The following is a 26,037-nucleotide window of genomic DNA, read 5'->3' on the forward strand; positions in this document are numbered from 1 at the left end:
AAGAGTAAATAACTAGTCTACTGAAAGACTGGTTTATAAATTACTTTTTTTTTCTAGACATATCTACAACTGGCACAACTAATCCAAAATGTTATATACCAGAGGAATGCATTTCTGAACAATTATCTCAACTAACCAGGTGAGCTATGCTAAAATGAATACGACCTCGTTTATCGACAGTATATATAAAATAGATATAACATAGCTTGCTAATTAGCTTAGCCAAGTGCTGTTTGGGTTTCAGTAGCTTGCTAGGTTTGTTAGCTAGCAAGTTAGCTCATGTTAATTCATACATGTTTGTTTCTAGCCACATTGTTAGCTATCTTGCAACAAAAAAAAAACCTCTTCATCATGAAATTATCACGAAACTACTTTATTTTGATTGGGTCTAGAAATTGAATTATTTCAACTTTGTACATTTGAATATTTTATTTTTAAAAACTCAAATATTTATATTTATATAAAAACCTCAAACATTTATATTTTAATTTTAATTTATTTAATTTATTATTTTATTTTGTTTATAATTTTGTACTTACAATCTCAAAGGTGAGAATGGTCCCTTTTGTGGTCTTCATGTAACGCAGCAACTCCAAGCAAGCTAACATCAGGTGATGTAGTATCAGTTGTTTTAGTTATGTCTACCATCTTCTCAGACTTGCAAATAACACAAACACTTTCTCCCTCCAAGACCTTGTAGAATCAAATGTGCTTGATCTGAAGTGCATCGTCGATACACACACCAAAGCCAATACACTTGCTAAAAGATGTGTAAGAAACTCCTTCTTTGTCATTGTCTTATAGGGCAACTGAAGCTTAAATCTTTTGACAGAAGTTCAAAAATAGTTATGGAAGAACTGCTGAGTTGGTTAGAGGTTGTCTTAGCTTTATCATTAAGATTTTTTTTTTACTATAAGTACTTTAAAAAATTCATCAACCTGTAATTTTGCAAAAGAAAGACCAAACTACAGCTCTGAAACAGGAACTTGTTTTATGGCTCCGAAATCGCCTATTAACATACTCATTAGTGCTTATTTCACAGTAGGGCACATAATATTTAATAGGGCAGTGTGTGGTTTTAAACGTGTGGATAAACGGTCAGCTATAAAGTCCTACAAACTGTGCAATTTCACATTAGCAATAAATGTTGTCTGGTTTAACTAATCTTCTATCTCAGTGAGAACACAGGGCACAAATACAGGAATACACACTGGATGGAACACACTTGTTCACACACTCATTCATACCTATGTACAGTATGAAGTCATCAATCTACCTACATATTTTAGGTGGGAAAAAACTGGAGAAAGAGGAGGAAACCCATGCAGATATGGGGAGAATATTCAAACTGCTGAGATATAAACCCAATAAGTGGAGTACTCCAAGTACCTTCTCTTTGGGTTATCTTTAGCACCTAGGGTGTTCATGAAACATGTATTGGGTAGATGATAATGGCTAGGAGAAGATTGTGATGTAGTGGGGACCTTTTATAGGCTGCACATGTGAGTTCATGGTCTCAGGGTGAAGACTTTAGTACTTGGCAAAGAAACAAGCAAATGAGAAAAAAGTTCAGAAGGAAACTGTAATGGCAGTCTTCGGTCATATATATATATAACATTATATACAATATGTATCTATCGCACAGTACAGTAACCAGTACCAGTACCAGATGCAAAGAGAAAATATTGTTCAGTATAAAGAATGCTAAATATTTGGCCCTGTTTCCTGCAAGTAGAATATCCATGTACATTTTTCCTAATATTCTATTATTAAACAATCTTTGGGATTTCAGAAATACCTAAATACACTGGCTGGATTGATGACATGGAAATTGGAAGTAAAAATTGGAAATTATCCTAGATTACTTGTGTTTATTCCAGCTAGTCAAGCCTAGCCTCTCATACAGAGAACAACAATAGGCTAATATTCAATTCATGTGGAATATGCTTTATGTATGTAACTTTGTACATATATATAATGAATGTAACTTCACTGATTAAAAAAAAAAAAAAAAGCATTCCTCTTTTGACCTTCTACATTTGGACAAGAAATGAGACTTTATTTTTTCAACAGGATAACTTATTCTTTATTGAATTTTCCTTCATGGATTCCATAGAACAGTACAACAGAATTTCTGGATAATTTTGGTGATTTTTCAGTATGGTCATATTCACTGTCATCAACACTGTTTGAACGCTAAGAATATATTATGCACAATAAATACAGCACAACCCAAAGGCATCGAGAGATTCACGAGACGTACCAAACACCACTAACAACGGAGTAGTTGAATAGCATATTTATTAGGGAGAAAGGAATGGGGCAGATTAGAGAGAGTGAGAGAAAAGAATAGAAAGAAAAGGAAAAAGAAAGAGAGAGGTGCTAAGGCTGTGGGTTCACAGGCTGTCTAGATTTACTCAAAAGCTATTCAAATTGCCTTACACTCATGAACCACTGAAAGTGTACAAATATTAGATGAGACCCAGTCATAAATTTAATCAAGCTAGACATATGAGCACGTGATCATGCATAACTACAGAGCAGCTCAGCATAATAATATCTACCAAATTAATGCCAAATAAATGCACTGATTGTAAGGGACTGAGTATGACTGTGATGTTCCTCAGCCTTTAGACAGCGTATATTCATCTTTCTTGCATATAGATTACTACAGCTACACAATCCATAATTCAAGGCTTATACCATATAAGAAAGTGTTGATATACTGCTCATATACATTTCTCGAATGAGCAAACTGATGTTGGTTAAGAGGTTCATGCTTGTTACTTGAATCACACAAGTTAGTCTGAATGGACAATGCAGGCTGGTCTACAGCAATCCAGTCAGTTAGAACCAATTCTGAAAAAGCTTACACTATCATATAATGCCAGATACGACTGGCTTCTGCATATTGATTGATTAGTCAAGCAGATAAACCTGTGTATCCTGGCATCCGCATGATGCTATGATCAAATCATAAAAAACATTTGCATTATTTTGTTAATGCAGTAGTACTCTAGTACTCCATAGTACTCTAATCAGTCCAGTTAGTGCATATACAGATGTTATATCTTTGAATAGATCTGCTGTATAACATAAAAGAGTAAATCATTAGATTGCAGATTTTGCATGGCATATACATATATTTACACAGATCTTTGAAAATATATTTCAGTATAACTACACTAAAACAAAGCCAGTGATTCAAACTCTTTTGGACAAAATTGGGTTACAAAGAGATTTAAGTGTGGGTAAGAGCAAGAAAGGGAGAGAAAAGAGGGAAAAGTAGAAAAAACGAGGGTCAAATGTTGAAACTGGTATTGAAACTGGCACATTTATCTAAACTACCACCGACTCAATATACAGGACTGATTCTCTGTCTGGTGCCCACAGTACACAAAAAAGTCTAGTATTAGTCCTCCAGTTGCATGAAACACCACTAACACACTTGAGCCGCATAGTAAACAAAGCATAGTATTTAGGGGCTACTCAAACCATGCTAACTCATTACACACGTGCTTGTCGTATTACAGAAAGAAAATCAACCAAAGTTTAGTCAAGAAAGAAATAAAAAATACTGCAAAATAGTTTCAAGTTTCAAGATATTTTGGGGTTTGGTCTCATATAGCCTATTGCTTTCAGAAGAAATCTAAGCTCAATGAAAAAAAAATTAGAAAAGAAAAAAATTGATATGGGTGAACATCTAAAAATTTGAACTCTTCTTCAGTGAATATCTGTGAAACTTGTACCAAACCAGTAATTCTCAGAGAACTATTTCCAGTGGGTTCAGAGCACATTTTCATAATCAGTATCGTCATCAGTGAACTTCTCTAAACATAACTTATACTATAATAGAACAATCCCATACAGATCTTTAGGAAATATTTGTATATATTTGTTCATATTCATATTTATACAGCACAGACAAATACATTCTCTCAAAGTTTAGCATAACTATTGTCAACATCATCAATTCAAAATGTATATAGCAATGATTTATATTTTTTTTTTTATATTTTATGTATTTTGGTGTTTCTTCATCTGATCATACCTAACTTTTTATTTTAATTTATACATCACAATAATGAACAGTACACAGAATAATCCCTTCTTTTCTCCTTATGCCCTACATCTTTCTATATTTCTGACCTGCCCCATTCCCTCCCCCCAATCTTTACATCCACAGACATATGCACAAACACACGGACAAGGAAGAGTGTGGGTGTGTGGGTAGGGTTCAGGTGCCACACTCCCTTGATCACATGATCACCCCCTTTCTGTGGAAAAAGGACAGAAGATAAGAAGGGTAAGAAGAAAGCAGGAAGGTGAAAAGTGCACTAGATTGCTTTTATAAGATGTAAAAAATTATATATATATATTTGTGTGTGCATGTGTATCAACTGGCTATCATTGCAAAGTGAACTTTAATAGCCATAAATACAGTAGTAACAAGAGTAATAAGAGCACTCACCATCCTCCATCTACCTCTTCCACTGTCCCTTCCTTACATCTGGTTGGAGAAAGAGGTGGGCGCCCCCTGCTGGTTGTAGCCGCCCTGGCCGTAATCTCCACCCTGGTTGTAGCCCTGCTGGCTGTAATCAGGCTGATATCCTCCCTGGGAGCCCGAGTAAGGGTCCTGCTGCCCATAACCCTGCTGACCATAAGAGTCAGGGGCCGGCTGCTTCTCCTGGGCAGGTGGTTGGCGCATGAAAGGAGCAACAATACCGGTCTCTTTAAACACGAACCAGATGTTGCCTGCCCACAAGATCAGATTCAAGAAGCCAAAGACCTGGAAGCACAACGCCACACATTGCTCATGTTCTCTTTGCTATGTAGCAACATAATTTCAGTTCAAATTGTATGTGTATATATACATATATACAGTATATATATATATATATATATATATATATATATATATATATATATATATATATATATATATATATATGTGTGTGTGTGTGTGTGTGTGTGTGATCACAATGATCAGCCATAACATTAAAACATTAAAACCATTGATCAATGACGTGAATAACATTTATTGTCTCATCACAATGACACCTGCCAAGGGGTTGGCAGCAAATGAACAGTCAGTTCTTGAAGTTGATGTGTTGGAAGCAGGAAAAATGGGCAAGCATAAGGATCTGAGCGACACTGACAACAGCCAAATTGTGATGGCTAGACGACTGGGTCAGAGCATCTCCAAAACGGATCTTGTGGGGTGTTCCTGGTATGCAGTGGTTATTACCTACCAAAACTGGTCCAAGGAAGGACAACCGGTGAACCAGAGGGAGGGCCCTGGGCGCCCAAGGCCCACTGATGCACGTGGGGAGCTAAGGTTAGCCCATCTGGTCCAATCCCACAGAAGTGCTACTATAACACAAACTGCTGAAATAGTTAATGCTGGCTATGATAGAAAGGTGTCAGGACACACAGTGTATGTCATACGGGGCCGCGCAGCTGCAGGGCAGTCAGAGTGCCCATACTGATGCCTGTCCACTGCCCAATGTGCCTATAATGGGCATGTGAGTATCAGAACTGGAACATGGAGCAATGGAAGAAGGTGGCCTGGTCTGATAAATCATGATTTCTTTTACATCATGTGGATGGGTGGGTGCATGTGCGTCACTTACCTGTGAAAGAGATAGTACCAGGATGCACTATGGGAAGAAGACAAGCTGGCAGAGGCAGTGCGATGCTCTGGGTAATGTTCTGCTGGGAAACCTTGGGTCCTGACATTCATGTGGATGTTACTTTCACACGTACCACCTACCTAAACATTGTTGCAGACCAAGTACACCCCTTCATGGCAACAGTATACCCTAATGGCAGTGGCCTCTTTCAGCAGGATAACGCGCCCTGCCACACTGCGAACATTGTTCAGGAATGGTTTGAGGAACATGACAAAGAGTTCAAGGTGTTGACTTGGCCTCCATGTTCCCCCGATCTCAATCTGATCGAGCATCTGTGGGATGTGCTGGACAAACAAGTCTGATCCATGGAGGCTCCACCTCACATCTTACGGGACTTAAAGGATATGGTGCTAAGATCTTGGGGTCAGATACCACAGCGCACCTTCAGAGGTCTTGTAGAGTCCATGCCTCAATGGGTCAGAGCTGTTCTGGTGGCAAAAGGGGGACCTACACAATATTCAGTTTGTGTATCTCAGGTCTAAATGACCAAGATCATAATTATGGTCATAATCTGAACATAAAAGCTATAACAGAAATGTGATTTTTGCAAACCATACTTCATATTCATTAGAGAAAATTAAACAAACACAAAGTTTTTTGTATGTATGTTACAGAAAATAATTATAAATATTGTTCAATGTTTTTAATAAAAATTTAAACATGCCTTTTGAAATAATTCTATAAAGCACTCAGGAACCCAACTTCTTTACATCAAGATGCAATACTACATGTTGTTTTATAGACTATAAACAAGACAGCCAGAGCTAGCAGACTCCACTCACCACAGAGGTGTTGAGGCCGGACATGACGGGGTCATGAACCTCACCACAGCTGTTGCCTTCCTGTTCACAGGCTGGGATGAGTTTAACCACCTTCTCTGGGTCTGTGGCCGTCTTCACGTCCGACAAACCCTTGGCCCATGCTGCCGAGCTCACAAGCCACATGAAGGTGAATACACACGTCACACCAAAATCCTGAAAAGATGAACCCAATATTTATGGCTGCTTTGATCTTCGTGATGTAGCTGATGGCAAATCATTTTAATTTAAGGTTTACTTAAATTAAAGTGGTTTCACTGTAAAACAGGTTCACTGTAAACCAGTAGACATAATATATTGTAATATGTAGCATCTTATTTAGCTGGTAGAAATTATATTTAAATTATTCAAAAAAGGGATATAGCTGTAACAGAATTAAGTGAACTCACAATCAGTGGCCCCTTGTTGTTTTCACGGTATTTCTCAAAGGCAAAGATATAGACGCTAAGAGCAGCCATGGAGTACAGGAAGGCAAAAACACCAATGGTGACGAAGAACTCGGCAGAGGAGGAGTAGTCACCTACAAGGAAAAAACGCTCAGTTTGACTTCCCTTGCAGGATGGAGCATCAAAGTAGACTTGATGGAGCCTGAAAGAAAGGAAAGAAAGATTCAATATTATTTGCCTTATATAGCCAGTGAATCACTGAAATAAAAAAAAAAAACTGAAATATTTTAATATTAATTTGTATTATTGTTTTTAAAAGGTGTTTCATTTGTAAAATGGCAAAAATAAATATTTAAAGAACTTCTTCAAATGTTTTAAATATTTAAATTTATGCTTTAGTTGGCATTTGCTATACATTGGGGAAGACATGTCAACTACAATAAGGTCAAGAAATACATATAAATTTATAAAATATTAAAAAAAAAAAAAGCACTGAGCATGTCATGTACCTGAATGGGTATTCAAAGTCTACATTTATTCTTGGGTTACTCTCTGATCTGTTTTTGCACTCCACACGCATGCGAAAGGAGCCTGAGTAGGTCCCACAGGTGGAAAAAGCAAAGATGGCAAACACCTGAAGGCATAAACAAAGAGAGCAGTATGATGTCTATGAAACCTTGTCTGTAAAGAAATTCAAGAAAAACAAGAGTAGAAAAGGCAACAGTGTGTGCCTATCTGTATTAAAGTTAGTACAAGCATTTGAAAATTTCTTGTATTAAATTAAAACCTTGTTCTGTAAACATCACCTTCATATCCTATGCATGTGTACATGTATGACTAGAGTTATCAGGTATGATTCTTCCCACCTATCAATGCAATGCAATTAAAGGCACTTGCAAAACATTAATTTGAAGTAAAGACCTTTACATTGGAGAATATCATTGTATAGATAAGTAAACTGGATTTTCCTGGTCTGCCTTAAATCTGAGAGCTTGAGTCACTGAGAGATTACATGCACAGTGGTGTGGGCTGCAGTTGGAGGAGGGTTTGAATGAAGAATGGAGCTATTAAATATCACAGAGATCCATGGCCATCTGTCACACAGTGGAACTGGAGTCTGGCTGGATACAGCCACACATGGTATTATGGCAGATTCAGAGGAGATCACTACAGCAAACAGTGTGAACCAAACCAGCTGACATCAAACTGAACCAGATCAAAACTGAACAAATGCAGACCAGAACAGACAACATCAAAATATTGATAAGTTCAGTAGCACTGACAGTAAACTAGAGAAAAGGAATTTCAAAAGCCAGAGGTATGATATGAATTATAACATTAGGTAAATTTGGTTTAAACAATATAATGAATGTCAGTGGATCAAATTCACACAGAAAATTTTATTAACCATCTTAGAATGAAGTGAGCATGGTCTCAGACCCATGTATCGAATTGGATTTGTGTGTTATATTAAATGTCATTTTACAAACAATAAACCAAAGTATGAACTGGGGACTGGGCCTCTATGACACAGCAATGTTAATGTTATGTGCATTACATGTAATACAGAAAAAAAACTTTTTCAATTAGCTTTTTTTTCATTTGATACTTTAAATATTACAATTAATGACACAAATCTAATCCTATACTATGCATGGTTTCTCCCCTTAAATGCAGCACGAACCCAGTTATGTATCAATTAACTCTTTCTAATCTGTCCTTCAATAAACCATTTTTAACAATGTTAATAAATATGCATTCAAATTACTTCTAAAAAGAAAAAATGGCAATACTGAGATTTGTATTTAAGTATGCATACAATTATTCATAAAATTTAGGATGTCACACAAGCACCACCAAATGTCACTACTATGCTAATATCACACTACTCGTCACAGCTGCATGAAACCTTCTGCATGAGACTTTGACATGTCAGCATAATTCTGTGGCCTATATAATGGGCTCCTACAAGGTGTCAGAAAACTGTATCAGAAAATTATATATGATTAAACAGAAGTGGGTCTAATTGCTTGTTCAGTATGTATTCATCACACTCTGCTTGCATAAGTAAGCACCTAGCAATGAATCATAAGAGATGATAAATAAAGAGATGACTAAATTATCTAAAAGAGCTAAAGCAAAGATGCTTTATTCACATTCATGTCTTTGGGTTTAACAAAATTATATGAGTAATACAAACATACACTTGGAGAATTATGGAATGATGGAGAAGCACTTACCCACTCCAGGACTTTGATGAAGCCCAGAGGCACTTTCAGCACCCTGAATTGTCCGTTAGCAACTAACTGTTAACAGCAAAATAATCACACAGTAAATGTATTAATTTCTTATTAAATAAAGAATTGATTTCTTATCAAATAAACATGACGGCTAAACTACATGCTATAGGAAAATAGACATCATCATAAATGACTATGCTTGAGGTAAATTTTTCCTATTTTCTGTGTATCCTTGGTAATTTTGAGGTAACATCACACTACTCTCAGCTTCACATAATATTGTATATACTGGCACTTACATTTAGCATTCTCAAACAGGGTATGAATAGGGTATCTAAAAGGATGCTTAAAAATTTTTTAAAAAGGCCACAATGTTGTGAGGAACCAATATACCTTAGGACTGACTAGAAAGGTTTTAGGAAACGACCGCCACATTCAGGCCATTGGGATAGGCGATGTTAACACTGAAGAGCCTTGAGAAAGCATATGGTGATGCCCAGTTAGCAGCATTACAGGCTTCTTGGAGCAGAATGCCTTTAAGTGATGCCCATGAGGAGACGCTTGTCACAGTAGGGTTTAGACACTCAACTTTCTTATAGGCCATGGTGATGATGTGCATCACTCAGTGACTCAGTCTCTGTTAAGACATGGAATCCCCCAGTGTCTTTTCTCTGTGACAGATGGACATATGTGATATTCAAATCTCAGCCAGTTGGTCCAAATAGTACCATAGGACACATACTAAATACTACAAGAAACAAACTGCAGGTGAACCTTCGTAGAACGCTGAGAGGTGAGGTGATTGTCTACAATATTGGCTCATGTAAAGCTGGCCAAAAGGTCACCCCAAGTTATCTGGCTACTAATGCATGGAAGGTGAGCTTATCTACATGGCATTCAATTCTCCCACTCTGCTGAAAAAGACAGCTTAAAGACACCTGTTTCAGTTTGACATTTTGCATGGGCTCACAAAGAGAGACCTTAAGGGACTTCATTGGGAGAGATCTTGAGTTCTTTAGGGGAGTGTGGTGGAAGGAGGTACCATGCACTTTTCATAAAGATGAGAAGTAGGAACAAGCCATCCATGGGGCTCTGGCATATGGCAATGGCCACCATATACACCTTTAGTGTAGATGAGGATTTGCCCGTGCAGTAGACAGTGAGGCCAGTCATGAGTCTTGTCCCAGCAGGCCGTTTGGCTGCACCAGGGAGCACAATAACAATCCACAGCTGATAATGAATTGATCTGGCATTGGTGAAGGAGTCCACCTTGGGCTTGCTAAACATATCTCAGACCTGGGACACCACTGCTGGGTGTAAACATTACTCCGTCAGGTCTACAGCTCATCTTCTACACCATTGTGCAGACCTTGTAGGTGAGTTGCTCTCAGTAATTCTAACATTAGTGGGCCCACCTGAGGAGATTTTGTGCCAGGTGAAGAGAGACATCTGACCTCATGTAGCCCTGTTAATGTATCTGACTGAATGTCTCAGAACAGGTAAGTGGAACTTGAGGACCAGACAGACCACCTTCAGTTCCAGCAGGCTGATGTCTTTTGATCTCACACTTACCCACACACACTCAGTGCCCCTTCAGCACTACTCTGCCCCATCCAGTGAGGTAGGTGTCCATGGTGACTATCTCTCTCGGATGGGACACCACTCCCAAAGGGGCCCCTTTCATGAGAAAAGGCTTATGTCTCCACTGAGCTAGAGCTTTGTTATTTGGGGTCTGGCTACAGGCTGATAACCCACTTCCAAATGTCTCTCAGTACTAGCAGGCCCAAGGGTGCTACAGGGTGGCTAGCATTCTCAATGAATCTAGCTTCATGCCAAATAATTTTGTGGCCTGTTTTGGTGTTCCGGAGCTCTTTACTGAAAGAGCTTTGAATTAGAGGGCCTGCTCTTAGAAGGCAAACCTCGGAAGTATTTGTCACCCGGTGGGAGACTAAGAGCTTAGTGCCATACTGAGCACTGAGCATGATGGGAGCAGATTTCTCAATATTATGCCTAATATAGCCCAGCAGCAGCTGGGTCCCTGGAGGACTAGTGGTTAGGCCTCGGCACTCTCACTGCCACTCCCCAGGTCCAATTGCCGCCCAGGGAACCGATCCCAGCCACTGAGGGTGCACATGACAGTGCGCTCCCAGTACTGGTCTCAAGCCTGGATAAAACTGGGGATGAACCGGTATCCGGCATAAAAACTGTGCTAAATCAAATATTCGGACCACTGATCTGCTATGGTAACTCCTAACGGGAGCAGCCGAAAGAATAAGAAAAACAACAGCCCAGCAGCAGCCAAACAGATTGTTCTATATGGTTTTGGTTTCATCATAAGTCATGACTACGGTCACAATCAACCACAATCAAGATGAGAGAAACAGTTTGCAGCATGGTAGCAACTATATATTTTATTACTTTGTGTTAAAATCTGGGATAACAGTGTCAATATATTTTTCCTAAATTAATATTTTATTTTAATTGCTGACCATATTTTTTTTAATATTCAACAAAATAAAAGAAAAAAATGATCTAATCTAAATGCCAATACCCCTAGTACAGACAAATAACTTTACAAAAATTAACATCTCTGATATAACACTGCCATGTTTAATTTGCCTCAATTGTAAAGACATTTACCTTGTACAAGTAACTGGTGCAATTCTGATGGTTTCTGGTTGCTGATAATTGCAGTGCAAAGAGACATTAACAACCGAACTAGTTACATAGCTAGCTACATAACAGTAGCCTATAGATTAAACTTGCTGATGACATTCTTTCTAATCAGGTAAAGGACTGATAACTATGGACTAAACAGATGGCAGTGTTAAGTTTGCAAACTTATGTTCAATTTTTCTGTTTAAATTCCACTATGTTATATATAGTAGGTGTGGTTCCTGTTGCCATTGACACAGTGTGTGAGATGAACATAAAAGAGATAATATTAACTGTCCTGTCCACTGCTCTTCCTACACTCATAAACAAAACATTCACAGAGCAAGCATGGGCAGAGTTATTCCTGCCCCAATGGAAATCTGTTATCACATGCTGCAGTTTCCATTTTTGACTGGTAGGCATGAGGTGCAATAATGGCTCTACTGTGCTCAGTGGGGTGCTGAATACAGTAGAGCCATTATTGCACGAACTGCAATAATAGCTCTGCTGTGCTCAGTGGGGTGCTGAGCATGCTACCCTACAACTGCACATCAAGAAAGGCAACCAAATCAATGGACATCAGCTTATATCTGTCTAATACCAACATTTTTTTAATTGTTGGTCACTCAAATGAGGTAGTTAGTATTTAAACGGTTGTGGGGTTGAGAATGAAGACTTTATTAACATTTGTTAAATGGCTAATATATGTGGTTGGGCTCAGGATGAATCATCACTGTTGTAGTAACCTTGTTTAACCGAACAATAAACACATAATGAGAATCGTCCTGAGACAGCCTTGTAAGACAACCAATCACATTTGGCATATTCTGCTCTGCTTCTGGGCTTTTGCAAAAGCAAGTGTAATAACTGGCAATTAATGAGGCATTCATACTTGCTGTACAAGCAAAGTGTTGATGAGGGACATCCAGTTTCTCTGAAAAAAGTATCTGATGCTTCAGACTTTACTGTAAACTAAAGGTGTGATATAAACATTTTCCTAAAATATATGAACTACGAAAATACTTTAATAGGAACATGTGTACACCTGGTCATTCATTCAATTATCCAATCAGCCAGTCCATGGGCAGCAGCTCAATGTATAAAATCATGCATATACAGGTCAAGAGTTAATGTTTATATCAATCATCATAATTTGGAAAATGTGATCTCATTTACTTTGACTGTGGTTGTAGGTGCCAGATGGGCTTGTTTGACTTTTTCATAAATTGCTCAACGCCTGGGATTTTCACGCACAACAGTCTATAGAGCTTACATAGAATGATTAAGGCAAAAAACAAAAAACATCTAGTGAGCAGCAGTTCTGTGAGCAGACATGCCTTGTTGATGAGAGAGGAGAATGACCAGACCCTTTCAACCTGACAGGAAGTCTATAGTAACTCAAATAACAACTCTTTACTACCGTGGTGAGCAGAAAAGCATCTCAGAACGCAAAACACAACAAACCTTGTGGTGGATGTGCTTCAACAACAAAAGACCACATCAGCTTCCACTCATCTGACACTACAGTGGGACTACAGACTACAGGCTCACTGAAACTGACAGGATGGTTTGGAAGGTTTGAAAAATACCAGGTGATGTTTTTCCAATATGTTCACAAAAAAGCTGTAAGCGCAGACCCACTGCTCTGAATGAGACCAGTTTTAGGGAAACCCTTCCAAAAAAAAAAGGTTCTCCAAATAGAAAAAAACGGTTCTCCAAATAGAAAAAAAGGCTCTCCAAATAGAAAAAAAGGCTCTCCAAATAGAAAAAAAGGCTCTCCAAATAGAAAAAAAGGCTCTCCAAATAGAAAAAAAGGTTCTCCAAATAGAAAAAAAGGTTCTCCAAATAGAAAAAAGGCTCTCCAAATAGAAAAAAAAGGCTCTCCAAATAGAAAAAAAGGTTCTCCAAATAGAAAAAAACGGTTTTCCAAATAGAAAAAAAGGTTCTCCAAATAAAAAAGGTTCTCCAAATAAAAAAGGTTCTCCAAGTAGAAGAAGGTTCTCCAAATAGAACCCTTTTAGGGAGATAAGAACCCTAAAGTTTACAGACCCTTTGCCAATATTCCATGATTGCTGAGTGACATGTACATTTGCACACATCCAGTTTGGACAAATGATCCCAAACATTCCCAAAAATGAAATGATTTTGTGTTTATAAGTGTTCAAATTTTTTTAGTTCGTTTTGTCGGTGGTTCAGAGGATCTTTTATCACTAAGCATAAGGCCCATTACACTGAATAAGACCTGTCTGCAACGCACATTATGCTACTACGTTATTACATAAATGATAATGGAATAGTAAACAACAACAACAACAACAACAACAACAACAACAACAACAACGGGTTTATTAGGCCCAGCGGTGTGTGACAATCATACATTAAGAAGGGGGAGGGGGGTGGAGGGGGAGTGACGTCAGAAGGCGCGGTTGAACGCGGAGACTTCCACCATCCGAATCAACACAATCTTACGATATTATTTATTTATTCACCCGGTATCGTTTCATCACTCCATTTTTAATCTGCATTCTGTAATAAATGGATGTCATAGCACACGCCTCTTCACTGATGATGGATCAAGGTGACTAAGGGAAGATTTTTTCAAACCAAATCAAATGTCTTATTCAGATGCCATTGCAAACCAATGGCCCAAAAAATAAATAAATTAATTAATTAATTAAAAAAGGAAAAAAAAAAAGACATGGCTTTGAATGGACATGATTGTCTGAGTCACACAAGCGGCTCAGCAAAGTCAGCTGCCATTTTCCACAGCAAGCTCTCCAGCTGCAGCTGCATCCAAGCCCAGGCCTTCTGCTGCGCTGCTTTTCTTATTCACCATCAAACACAATTCACACATTAATCACACATTATTTAATCCCATGCCTGAAAAAAACACATATTACTCTGTGCTCAGGCTATGATTTTTCCCGGAATGAAATACTATAAAAATATAAATTAGTACAACCTCCATAATATGGAATATATAGAGATACAAATAAACAGCATAACACCTTATATGCTAATTAAATAAAGTCTAGAAGCATGACTTTTAAAAAAAAAAACCCTCGAATGTGTAGAGCATCAGCAGGGCATTTCCTCTTCTGCTCATATTCTGCCATCAATTCACGAGCGCATCTTCATAACTGGCCATAATAACTGATTTATCATTTATCATTTATCATCCTACTCACTATGCCAGTTCTATATTCATGTAACACTGAGATTATGTGCATTTCTTTGTGCCCGAAATGTCCTACCTGGTTTACAATGTCCATCTTGGCTGCTTGCTGCTAGATTAGAGAAATAGAAAATCAGGGGGAGGTGAAGGCGGCAACCGAAACAGCCTACTCAGGGGAGGGGGGGCGAGCGCATCACCGGAACAGCCTATTCCGTCATACTACGGTGAAGGCAGGGTTGCCAGATTGGGCTATTTATCTCCCAGATGGATACTGAGCTGAAAAATGTTAATACTCTTTTTTTTTTTCTTCTTTTTTTTAATTTCCAAATCTACTCTATCGAAATTAAATTTTATTTGTGCTCTTTAATAGTGAAGTCCAATGATGACCTGATGTGTTTGAAAAAAATCTGATTTACAGGAAAATCTTATGGAAAAATAGAAAAGTTTTACATGATCATAAATGTTTCACGTCTGCTTGTGAGCTGTGCATTTCAACATGTTAAGCCTTGAAACTTGCACATGTGAAATCAAGTAAACATATGTAACTGTGAATGATGTGATAAATAAAGCCACATGCTGTTCATATATATATATATATATATATATATATATATATATATATATATGTATATGACACTGGACCTACACTGGACCCACACTCTTTTTTTCAGAGTTTCAGAGTCCAAAGGTTCATAAATGTTTTGCTCCTGTAATGTAGACATTCAAACTGCAGTGGCCTCTGATAGTTTCTTGCTCTCCACTACACATAGCAGGCTCTACTGCTGATTGAAAAAAAAAAAGAAAAAAAAAAAGTTTAATGCTTCACTCTTATTTCTACATTTTTGTTAACCATTATCACTTTTTGTAAGCCCTGATTTACAGTTTAAAATAGTATATTTCTTATTTTATATTTGGTTATTAGCCATCTGCATGTATTCTGAATGGTGTTACATTGGGCATGGGGCTTCCCAGGTTTTTGTTTGTTTGTTTAAATCTCTAAGAGGTAATCAATTTGGGTTATTGAACAATATCAAATAAATGACAGTATGAGTGCATAAATTTGATGGTTGTAAAAGTAACCAAATTAGAACACAGGGTTTAGCTATAGACCTTTAGGAAGTATTAGTGCCAGGCAGTTATAATAAAACTTTATATATATATATATATATATATATATATATATATATATATATATATATATATATATATATATATATATAACAAAAAGTAAGGTTTTTCTTCTCAAAACAGTTTGTTGGACTGTGTCTTTTCTTTTTGCTCCAACACTGGTCTCTTGGACCCTGTTCAGAATCCTGTGGTTTAAAACAGTAGCCGCAATCTGGCAACCCTATGGGGAAGGCGTGTGTAGTGCGCAAAGCACAGAGCGATGACTCGACCTGCGTCTGGAGAGATGATGAGCATTTTCACAGGCCTTGAATTAAGCTCAGAAGTCCACTAGGTTTATAGATATGTAGCTGTGATATGTATGCGTGAAGATCATTTCTATGGATACTTAGATTTGAGATTGAAGCAGATTAAATGCTTTAAAGAAAAAAAAATTCCAGAAACTCTCACAGGCCTCCATAGGACACTAAATCCTGAATTACCATTAATATAGTACCATTAATATCCTCAAAAGTATTATCATTTTCATGTAATCTTTTTTAATCACTGTTTCACAGCTCTGAGCTTTGTTGATTGGTGATGGTATTAAAGGTGATATTTTCTTCCACCTTCTATATAGTATAATATAATATAATATAATATAATATAATATAATATAATATAATATAATTGCTGGCACCTGGCACCCTGTGCTCTGTTCAGATGGCTAATGAGCTTCAAATATTATAAAGAAAATCATGCTACTTTTCAAAATAATAATAAAAGGAATACACATAACTGAATGTAACTATGGATATTCTGCTAAACATTGTTCTTAAATACTTTTATGTAAGCTTATTTCACATATGTACGAAATGGTAGAAAAAGAAAAATAAATCAGTTTAGGAGTCAATGAAAATGCAATAGACAGACTGTGGCTCTGCTCCCCAGACAGTATACTTTTCAAAAATATTTGATATTTTAATGTCTTTAACCCTTACACTGTTAAATCTACTATGATACAGAACAAGTATTTACATATTTTATTAAGAAGAACTGGTATATAATGAGCTACTCTGTAGGCCGTAGTTTTGGAAACAGTGCAATTTTTTTGTAAAAGTTGAACATGAGGCATTTTTTGTGTGATAACGAACAGTAATATCAACACAGAACAAAAGAGTTTTACGAAATATCTACATCAGCACACAACTAAATGTATTTATATTTATTTGTATAGTTAAACTGAATTTATTGTAAAATATCTTCATTCATTCATCTTCAGTAACAGCTTTCTCCTGGTCAGGGTCACAATGGATAGTAGAACGCTGGACACAAGGAGGGAATACTTTGAAACTTTAAATATTTTTGTTTTCATACTTTTGGCCTGTAGTGCATGTAAAAATGTAAACAGAAAGCAGGAAAATCAGATATCTCTTTGTAATTCATTTCAGGAAAACATTACACCACATGGTAGCTATTCATATTCAAAACAAGCCTGACATAAGCCAATACAGCTTAAATAAATAAATAAATAAATAAATAAATAGCTCTAGTTCTTTTTCAGAGAAAATAACATGCTTGTAAGAATTTCCTAAATGTGAAGAATAAGTTAAAGTGAATAAGTTAAAGAATAAGTAAAGCAAAGAAGCTAAAAACAATTTAAATAAAATAAACAAAAATACTCAGCTGTATTCGGTTCATATTTGTCCAGTCTCATACAATAAATGTGTTTTTATAAAAGCCAGTCGAGTCAAGGCTTTTATAAAACAGTCACAGGAAAAATAAAAACACAGCAGAGAAATGTACAGTCATGTACAGTGGAAAATAATGTACAGTGATAAAACATAAAAGTTCAGTGTTATGATTTTGGATTTCTTACACTCATACATAAAATACTGCTATGTATTAGATAAGCAGCAGAATGCCTTTACACGTTTTATGAATTTGTTCAAATATGGAGCAGAAAGTAGAAAGTAAAAACATATTTAACAACATGTACAATTAAGTTGCAACTTTATTAGGTACAAATCTTTCACCTTTACATATATTATAACTTCCAGTAAGTCATACGTCATGTGATATCAAGCAGACCAGCATTTCTTGTGTCAGTTAGTGCTGGAGTGAACATTGCACTGGGCACAACAAGTCAAGGGAATGTCCCTTTTAAAGCACATCAGGGCCCTTGATATCTACTGAGGAACATCTTAGTATAACCGGCATAACCTTAGTAACTACAGTTTATACACACTGGGATTGACACTTCCAGGATGATAATGAACCCTGTTTCAAGGCACTTATTGTCACATGATTCCATGAACAAGACAGTGAGTTTCACTGCTTCAGTGGACTGCACAGTCCCTAGAACCCTACTCGGAATCTTGGGGATGCAGGGGAAAAGTTACAGCAAGGCTGTCCAGCCATGCAATTTGCAACTGCCAACAAATCATTTATGCCCAGCGCATCAAGAATCTTGTAGAATCCGTGCACTGGCAAATTACTGATGTTCTGTAGGCCCAAGCAGGTGCAACGTACTGCTAGATAGGTCTACAAACTATGCTGGCAACTCTGTATATAAACATTATTCAACATGATGTCCAGTAAAAAAGGAGCCTCTCTGGGATTCATCTGTATACCTTCAAAGAATCCATGATCTTTCTTTTGCAGTAACTAAACTGACCTCTACCTTGCTTGTATTACATGAAGCTTCAAACCTCTGCCTCTCTGACAGAGTCACTGGCTACCTCAGTGGCCTGCCTGCTTCCTTGACCCTCCATCTATTATATTTCTGACTGGTTTCATTGGTGTGACAGTCAGAAAGAGGTAACGCATGTCATCTCATCAGCAAGCTCATCCTCATCATGGCTCCTGACGAGTTCCTCGTCACTGTAGAGCCCTCCAAAGTCTGTGTGATTCAGAAAGCCGCCTCCAGAGCTCCCTGTGCTGCCTCGATTCAGCAGATCACTGGCCGCACTCTCCATTTCATCTATGGTCATGTGACAGGCATCTGCAATCTCCCGCTTGGCAAAGGCGACAAACTTGGGGTCCTTGGCATATAGGCCAAGGCCCTCGGAGATCAGTACCTGAGGAAAGCATTTACATTATTTTTAATTCAGCACATATCAACAAATCAACTCCAAATAAAAAAAATATATGAAGTCAGCTTACAAACACAGTCATGCTTCAGCACAACAAGCCTGGTTATTAGGTGATGATAATAAGTACCTATTATAATCTCAGTGACCAAAGTCAGGTGCCAACACAAATATTTAACAAGCATATTACAAGAGATTAGAAGAAAAATTGATATCTAAAAGAGCATAGCTAAGAAAGACTGCAAAGCTATTTCTAAGGAACACTTGGATCACTCCTAGCAGTAATTAATCTTGAATAGAAGTAGCTATTCCACCAAAATGACTCCAAGAGTGCAATGTAAAATCATCCAGGGAGTAGTGAAATAATTTACACAAACATCCAGGCTTCTATAACTTGTGAGAAGAGACTGGGCATATACTTGTATGGCTGTAATTCCTAAATGGTTAATGCAATATTTTTGTTAAACCCCTTGAATTAAAGCTGAAAGTCTACACTTCAAATCTATTGTGGTGATGTACATAGGCAAAATTATAAAAATTAAAAAAATACTCATAGAAATGACTGTACATATTCATGTGGCATGTGGCAGTGTAAATGAAAGCCAAAAAGATAAGTGCACATTTCACTCTGGCTAAGAGGAATTCAGTGTCCTATGAAAAGATATTAAATGGGTCCCAGTTTGTCTGGTGTAAAGCAAATTGCAATATCTTACACTAAGCAAATTAACAGGCATACAATATGGCAGTGTGATGTAAAAGTGAAAGGTTCAGGACCTAGGCACATGACTGAAACACCAACATGGTTGAAGGAATAATCTTTCTGAATCACAGCATTTCTGTGAGGAAGAGTAGGCTAAAATTTCTCTACAGTGATATGAAAGACCGACTGAATGTAATTATGACTGTGGTCATTTCAATTAACAATACAAGTTATGCAGTTCTTGTTAAACACATGGGATTTTATCAAATAAAATGTATAATCAATAATAAAGTATTGTATCTACTTTCAGAATTTATCTTTTAATATCCCATGTGAAATATTTCACAGTAGGAGAATAGATATGATCAGAAATACTGTATATACTGTATATTTAGAATAATGTTGACTCTCTCATGTCTTACCGCCTCCACCAGGCTGTCAGCGCTGCCTCTCTTCTCGCTGTAGTGCGGGCTGAGCTGTGTGGGAACTCTCAGCGTGGTGTAGGCCCTGTATGGCTGACCCACTCGCCCTGCCACAGGCACACTGGCACCATCCTCAGCCTTCTTATCCCAAAGGCTCACGCTGCTTGTGCCAGCTGCCCTCTCATCCTCCACTAGTATGAGGGGGGCATAAAGAAGACGACTGCGGCGGGGGCTGGGGTTGGCCCAGGAGGCCGTGGAGCCTGTGGAAGAACGGCTGCTGCTACGGCGTGAGTCATAACTGCCATACGCCTGAAGGGAAAGATTGGAAGAGAGAGGGAGGAAGACAAAGAGAGAGATGATAATAAAGAGGCAATTTTGCCTAGAAGTGTCTTGTATTATATTAATTTGACATGCAAGGGCTGCACAATTGATGAAATAAGAGTCACGTTTTTTAGGTTACCGCTGTTTCTCACTTATTTTTCCTTAAAGGGAAGCTGCATGCCAAGCCAGCCGAGGCACGCGTGGCTAGCTATGTGTAGGACAAGCCTTTTTTTTTTGCCTACGATTCTCACTTCTGATTCTTTGAACAATTGAAAGGAACAATATGTATATTTATTAAATTCCTACACTACTGTAGCAGATTGTCACTACATTTCTTTAGCAGATGATTATGAATGACGGCTTGTCTAAATTTTGTATTACTGATAAAATGTGATGGCACAGTTTTCTGCAATAGCTGAAATTCTGAGCAAAAAATAACTGCTATTTAGTATAGAACTTTAACATTATAAATAATATAATAATAATATTGCTTATTTGTTAAGGATAAATTTGTTCTTTCTTTCTACAAGCGGTCGTCAATTATGGGTCATTTTAAAATTAAGCTAAATTTCCCCCTTTGTCTTCTCACAAAAAAGATATTATAAAGCTCATGTGGTACAATGTCTATGGTCAGTGGTCACAGTGAATAAGGAGGAATAGTGGCACAATAGTGGCAATAGTGGCACATCAAGAACAGCAGTTCTTGAATCAAATTGCATTGATAAACGAATCAAGCTCATGATTTTGACCACTTTTTGTGCATCCCTATATCATGACACTATGTAGCTCTCTAACAGAAACAGAACCTACACAATATAATAATGTGAACAAAACATTTAATAGGCAAATAAAAAAGCAATACAGAGTGCACATGGAGTGCCTGACTGTACATGTATATCTAATACAGGAAGCGGTACCTGTGTGCGTGCTCTACACGGTGGGAAGTTCTGGTGGTAGGTGCCTGGGATGGGGAGATCATCACTGCTCCCCTGTCTTCTCAGACACTGGATGGTAAAAGATGACTTCCGGCCTGAGAGAGAAGAGAGCACTTGTTACGACAGTGTCCTCATTGTTTCATTTCAAGAGTTTCAGTGGGAATGAAGGATTTTCAGTCACTTGACATGAGTCAAAATTACTTCCACATCTGCCTCTTGAGAAATTACTTTTCTTTTGCCTTTTTGTCCTCATTTTGTGCTTTCAGCTCTCTGTGATCTTTACCTTTATTGGAGTTCTTTGGGCATCACTAAATGCAATTGAGCTGTGGCATGTATTATAGCAGGGGTCTTCAATCTTATCCGTAGATTGCAGGAGCACACCGGATTTCACTTGTGTAATCAGTTCATCTTTGTCCCCAATCAACTATCAAGTGTGCCGGCAATTTGGCTATAATGAAAACTTACAGCCTCACTGGCCCTTTGCAGATAAGATTGAAGACCCCTGCATTATAGGCTATTGGCATTTATCAACATTCACATGTGAGTACAAAATAGATCAGCATTACCGAAATGTTTGTAACTCCGGAAGAAATTTTTTGGTTTGGCCTATGAAAACATTCATACACAACTTCACACAAAAACTGATAAATCAGTCCCATTATTAGTAATGTGTGTGAAATGGTAATGTAATGACAATGGTATTAATAATATGTAATGGTAATATGTGGTGCATCAGCATTGTTGAGATTTTTAAACATTGTACACACTTAACTGGCCACTTTAGTATGTCCCTATTCAAACGTGGTAACAAGAAATGGCAGTGAAAAACAAAACAACCATTTATATAACTAGACTTTTTTCATACAGTTTAGTTGAATACCCCTGGGGTAGAGGTTGGCTGACAGATGGACTACTGTCAGTAATTCATCTACAAAGTGCACCTATACTTAATAAAGTGGACACTGAGTGTGAATATATTATAATTTAATACTCAATAATAAAGCCTGTGATACTGGGTTGAAAATATATGATAATGGGTATCATATAACAGATTTATTGTAACATTCTCCACTTACTGCAATGCTCAGAGGGAGGATTAAGTGAAAGGGCAAGTATATGCACAGAGAGACAGAGTAAAAGGGATTATTGATTGTACCAGTGGGGGTTGCAGGCAGGAGTCGTCTTCTGGTTGACCTTCTGGCCTCACCATAACTGCTGCCATACTGATTAGTGTATGCAGGCTGTCCATCATACCCATGAGCTCTATAGCCAGGATGCATGGGGACTTCATTTGGGTAGCCATGCCTGAGGAGAGATAAAAAGGGAAATAATTCTGAAGGACATGATCATAGATCAAAAGAACACAGACGACTTTTGTTTCACAGTACCTGGGTCAATGCTGTCATTTTGGAAATTACTTTAACAAACATAACACTAGGTGATAGCAGATAGTCATAGCTCCAGTGTCCCTATTGCAATCCTGAGCTCGGGTTTCTGTGCATGTTCTGTCTGTGTCCACATGGGATTCCTCTGGGTTTTCTGCTTTCCTTCCACCTCCCAAAGACATGCGTATAAGTGTATTGGCTATACTAAAACTGCCTGTAGGTGTGAATGTGTGTGAGTTATAATATCAACCCTGCAATGGACTGGCGTCCCATCCAGGGTGTATTCCTGCCTCACACCCAGTTTTCCCAGGTTCTGGATGCACTGTCACACTGACCAGGATAAGCCGTCACTGAAGATGAATGAATGAACGAATGAATAAATGAATGAATCAATGAATGAATCAATGAACATCAATATATTTGGCTTTATTCCAGACTTCCAGCCCTCCTAATTATTTAGTCAGTATAAATTAAGTATGATGAAATTTACATTCCTAGCTAAAAATTTTCTCCTGCTGATGTGAGCAACTCAATATTTCTGTTGTTTTCATGATCTGTTTTCTGACATCTCAATGTACTTTTATCCAGCTGCTCTTATTGCATGTGTTGGTGTACAGTATACGTGATATATGAGATGATTATTTGTTTATTTGTTAATTGTTTACTGTTGAACTCTGTAAAGCAACCTTTTGAGGAAGGCGCTATATAGATTTAACATTTTATTATTATAGCTCTGCAGAGGTGGAGTTTGATTTTAACCCACACACCCACACAAGGACATATTACAATATGCTATTTTTATATTTTGGCTTGTATTGTGCCATTTACACTACAATTCATTTTCATAAGCATACAGAGTGTAGGAGGAGAGAAGAAGACCTGTCTCTGGGTGCTATGACCTCCTCGTCTTCTTCCCTCCTGTAGAACATTTGCTCCCTAGGGTACCTCTCCTCTCCATCTATACTTCGTGAGAGAGAAGAGCTGAAGTGGTCCCTTGAGTCTCTCCTGAGGTGGGTGAAGCCACAAAGTGCCATGACAATTACAAAAAACAACATGTAACAAAGAAACAGTGACTAAAGTTGTGAGCTATATTCTGGACTTACCGTGGATGCTTGTAATATGACACCCTATAAAAGAACAGATAGATAGTTAAGAGAAACGATTACAGCAGAAGGAGTATGTGGCAAAGGCACAGATTGTGGTAGAACATGCAGTAACTGCAATAAATTTAAATACATGTAGCATTGTGGTGGTTGTCAGTGGTTTGTCCAAATGGGTTTCTGTTTTATTTTAACATTTATTTTGGCATCTTTTTGTCAGTTGACAGGATAAATTCACCAGTCCACCACATCACTTTAAGATGTGTCTGTGAAAGATACTGATATTGTTGAAGTTAATTATCTGTTTTCACTTGTTTTCAGTCCCACACTTTAATGCTGAAATAATTAAAGTATACAGACTGGGGTTCCAAAAGAAAGTTTTCTTTTAAAGTAAAACAAATCTGTTTTTCAGAGAATATGACATAGAGCTGATATTTTAGAGCTGCATGAATACAAAAATCAGATTCTTGCCACTTTCATAAGTGATACTACATGTGGCAATTAGATCAGAGTGATTATGGTTTTCTGGTAAATTATTTTCGTATATTTTTGTGAATACTCATATGACTTCTGGTTCTTCACAAAAACATTTCTTATGCACAGAAAAACTCCAAAAGCTATACTTGAACATTTGAAGGATTATGCTACTAGTTAGCTTAGCTTCTACCTAGTGCAATAATTGTCTTGCAAATATCATATCTTTGGCATTATGCATGACTAAAAAGGATCATGGTTGTTACTGATTATAAAAATGTGTGCTTTCAGGTCAGTACAGGGCAGAAGTTTATTCACATTAATGACAAACCTTTTCACTTACAGCCATGAATATAAAGCATCAAGGCTAACAGGAAAAATCAAATAATGAAGCCTGTAGTAATAAATAGCTTTATAAGTTTGTGTTTGTGTTGTGATCTCAGAGTTCCTCCTACCTGATTCATCAAATTATGACTGATTGGTAACAGGAATTTTACTTTATAGAAATGATCACTGTCCACATTAACATTGTCTCTGACCTCTTTGATGGCTGGTCGATCACACCGTTCTTGTGCTGGAAATAGAGGGATGAGCGTCTGTTTTCTCTTCTTCTAAATTTCTCCTGCTCCAAGATGCCGCCGCCACCATTTGGTGTTCTGGTTAGTGAATTCCTGTGACTCAGGCCCCCATTGGAGAAGCCTTCTCCTGACACAGCGGCGGATGACCCTGTCGGTGTGGAGACCACGGAGGAGCGGCGGTCTGAGGACTCAGCGTTGCCAGCATAGCCATTTTCATTCTAGCAGAGCAGAGACAGAGCATGCTATGTATGATGGTACCTGCATGTTCAACAAATTCAGCTAAGATGAATCTATGATGAAACTATGGTGGGCATGTGATATAAGATGAGGTTCACCTTTGTTCTAATATTAAACAGTAATCTTTACTACAACCCTAAACCTATTCATTGACTCATGAAATACATAAAGATTGTGACAAAATCAGACATAAGGTTGCTGATCTAAAAATAATATGTGAAAAGGGAGATTCCAACTGTGGCTCAGCATCATGGACATTTTGACACCCGGTATCTAATTTCAAACAGAATCAATTAGGCTTATGTCCATTTTCCTACAGCACATAGCCGTCCAGCAACTTGACTAAAACCTGACGTTCACTGTATCAGAAAATCACATCTTTCGACAGACCGAGTGTTTTTACCACCATATTTGTTAAACCCAATATGATCTTAGCGGAAGTAAGTAAATTGTTTTGGTGAATATATGTATGGTTTTATAAAGTAGAGGTGACAAAGCAAATGCAAAAAATCATGCAGATATGGGCCAGCAGCTTTGGGTAATGTTCACATCAACCATCACAGTGATTTTGACTGTGGCATGATTGTTGTTGCCAGACAGGCTGGTTTGAGTATTTCTATAATTGCTTATCTCCTGGGATTTTCACGCAGTCTCTAGAGTATACTCAGAATGGTCCAATAAAGAAAAAACATCCAGTGAATGGCAGTTCTGCGAATGAAAAT

The 26,037-nt window shown here is 37.7% G+C and overlaps 2 protein-coding genes across 2 annotated transcripts in view; both read right to left on the bottom strand.

Moving 5' to 3' along the window:
- Window positions 1-2,055: 2,055 nt before the first annotated feature.
- On the bottom strand, window positions 2,056-15,146 carry sypa (synaptophysin a). Its single transcript, XM_026925534.3, has 7 exons — window positions 15,047-15,146; window positions 9,138-9,203; window positions 7,407-7,531; window positions 6,901-7,099; window positions 6,476-6,667; window positions 4,472-4,789; window positions 2,056-4,277 (listed from the first exon to the last, which is right to left on the bottom strand). Exons 1-6 carry the CDS (start codon window positions 15,062-15,064, stop codon window positions 4,505-4,507), a joined length of 885 nt encoding a protein of 294 aa, XP_026781335.1. The 5' UTR covers window positions 15,065-15,146; the 3' UTR covers window positions 2,056-4,277; window positions 4,472-4,504.
- A 1,715-nt stretch (window positions 15,147-16,861) lies between these two features.
- Window positions 16,862-26,037, bottom strand: part of cacna1fb (calcium channel, voltage-dependent, L type, alpha 1F subunit) — a 44,332-nt gene continuing 35,156 nt past the window's right edge. The window contains exons 39-45 of the mRNA XM_053236453.1: window positions 25,040-25,296; window positions 24,030-24,053; window positions 23,806-23,931; window positions 22,698-22,846; window positions 21,524-21,636; window positions 20,286-20,594; window positions 16,862-19,151 (exon numbers count right to left, since the gene is read on the bottom strand). Of these exons, the coding sequence (XP_053092428.1) occupies window positions 18,882-19,151; window positions 20,286-20,594; window positions 21,524-21,636; window positions 22,698-22,846; window positions 23,806-23,931; window positions 24,030-24,053; window positions 25,040-25,296 (1,248 nt within the window). The 3' untranslated portion in view covers window positions 16,862-18,881. The remainder of the gene's footprint in view (window positions 19,152-20,285; window positions 20,595-21,523; window positions 21,637-22,697; window positions 22,847-23,805; window positions 23,932-24,029; window positions 24,054-25,039; window positions 25,297-26,037) is intronic.

This window comes from Pangasianodon hypophthalmus, chromosome 8 (assembly GCF_027358585.1).
Source record: "Pangasianodon hypophthalmus isolate fPanHyp1 chromosome 8, fPanHyp1.pri, whole genome shotgun sequence".
NCBI lineage: Eukaryota > Metazoa > Chordata > Actinopteri > Siluriformes > Pangasiidae > Pangasianodon > Pangasianodon hypophthalmus.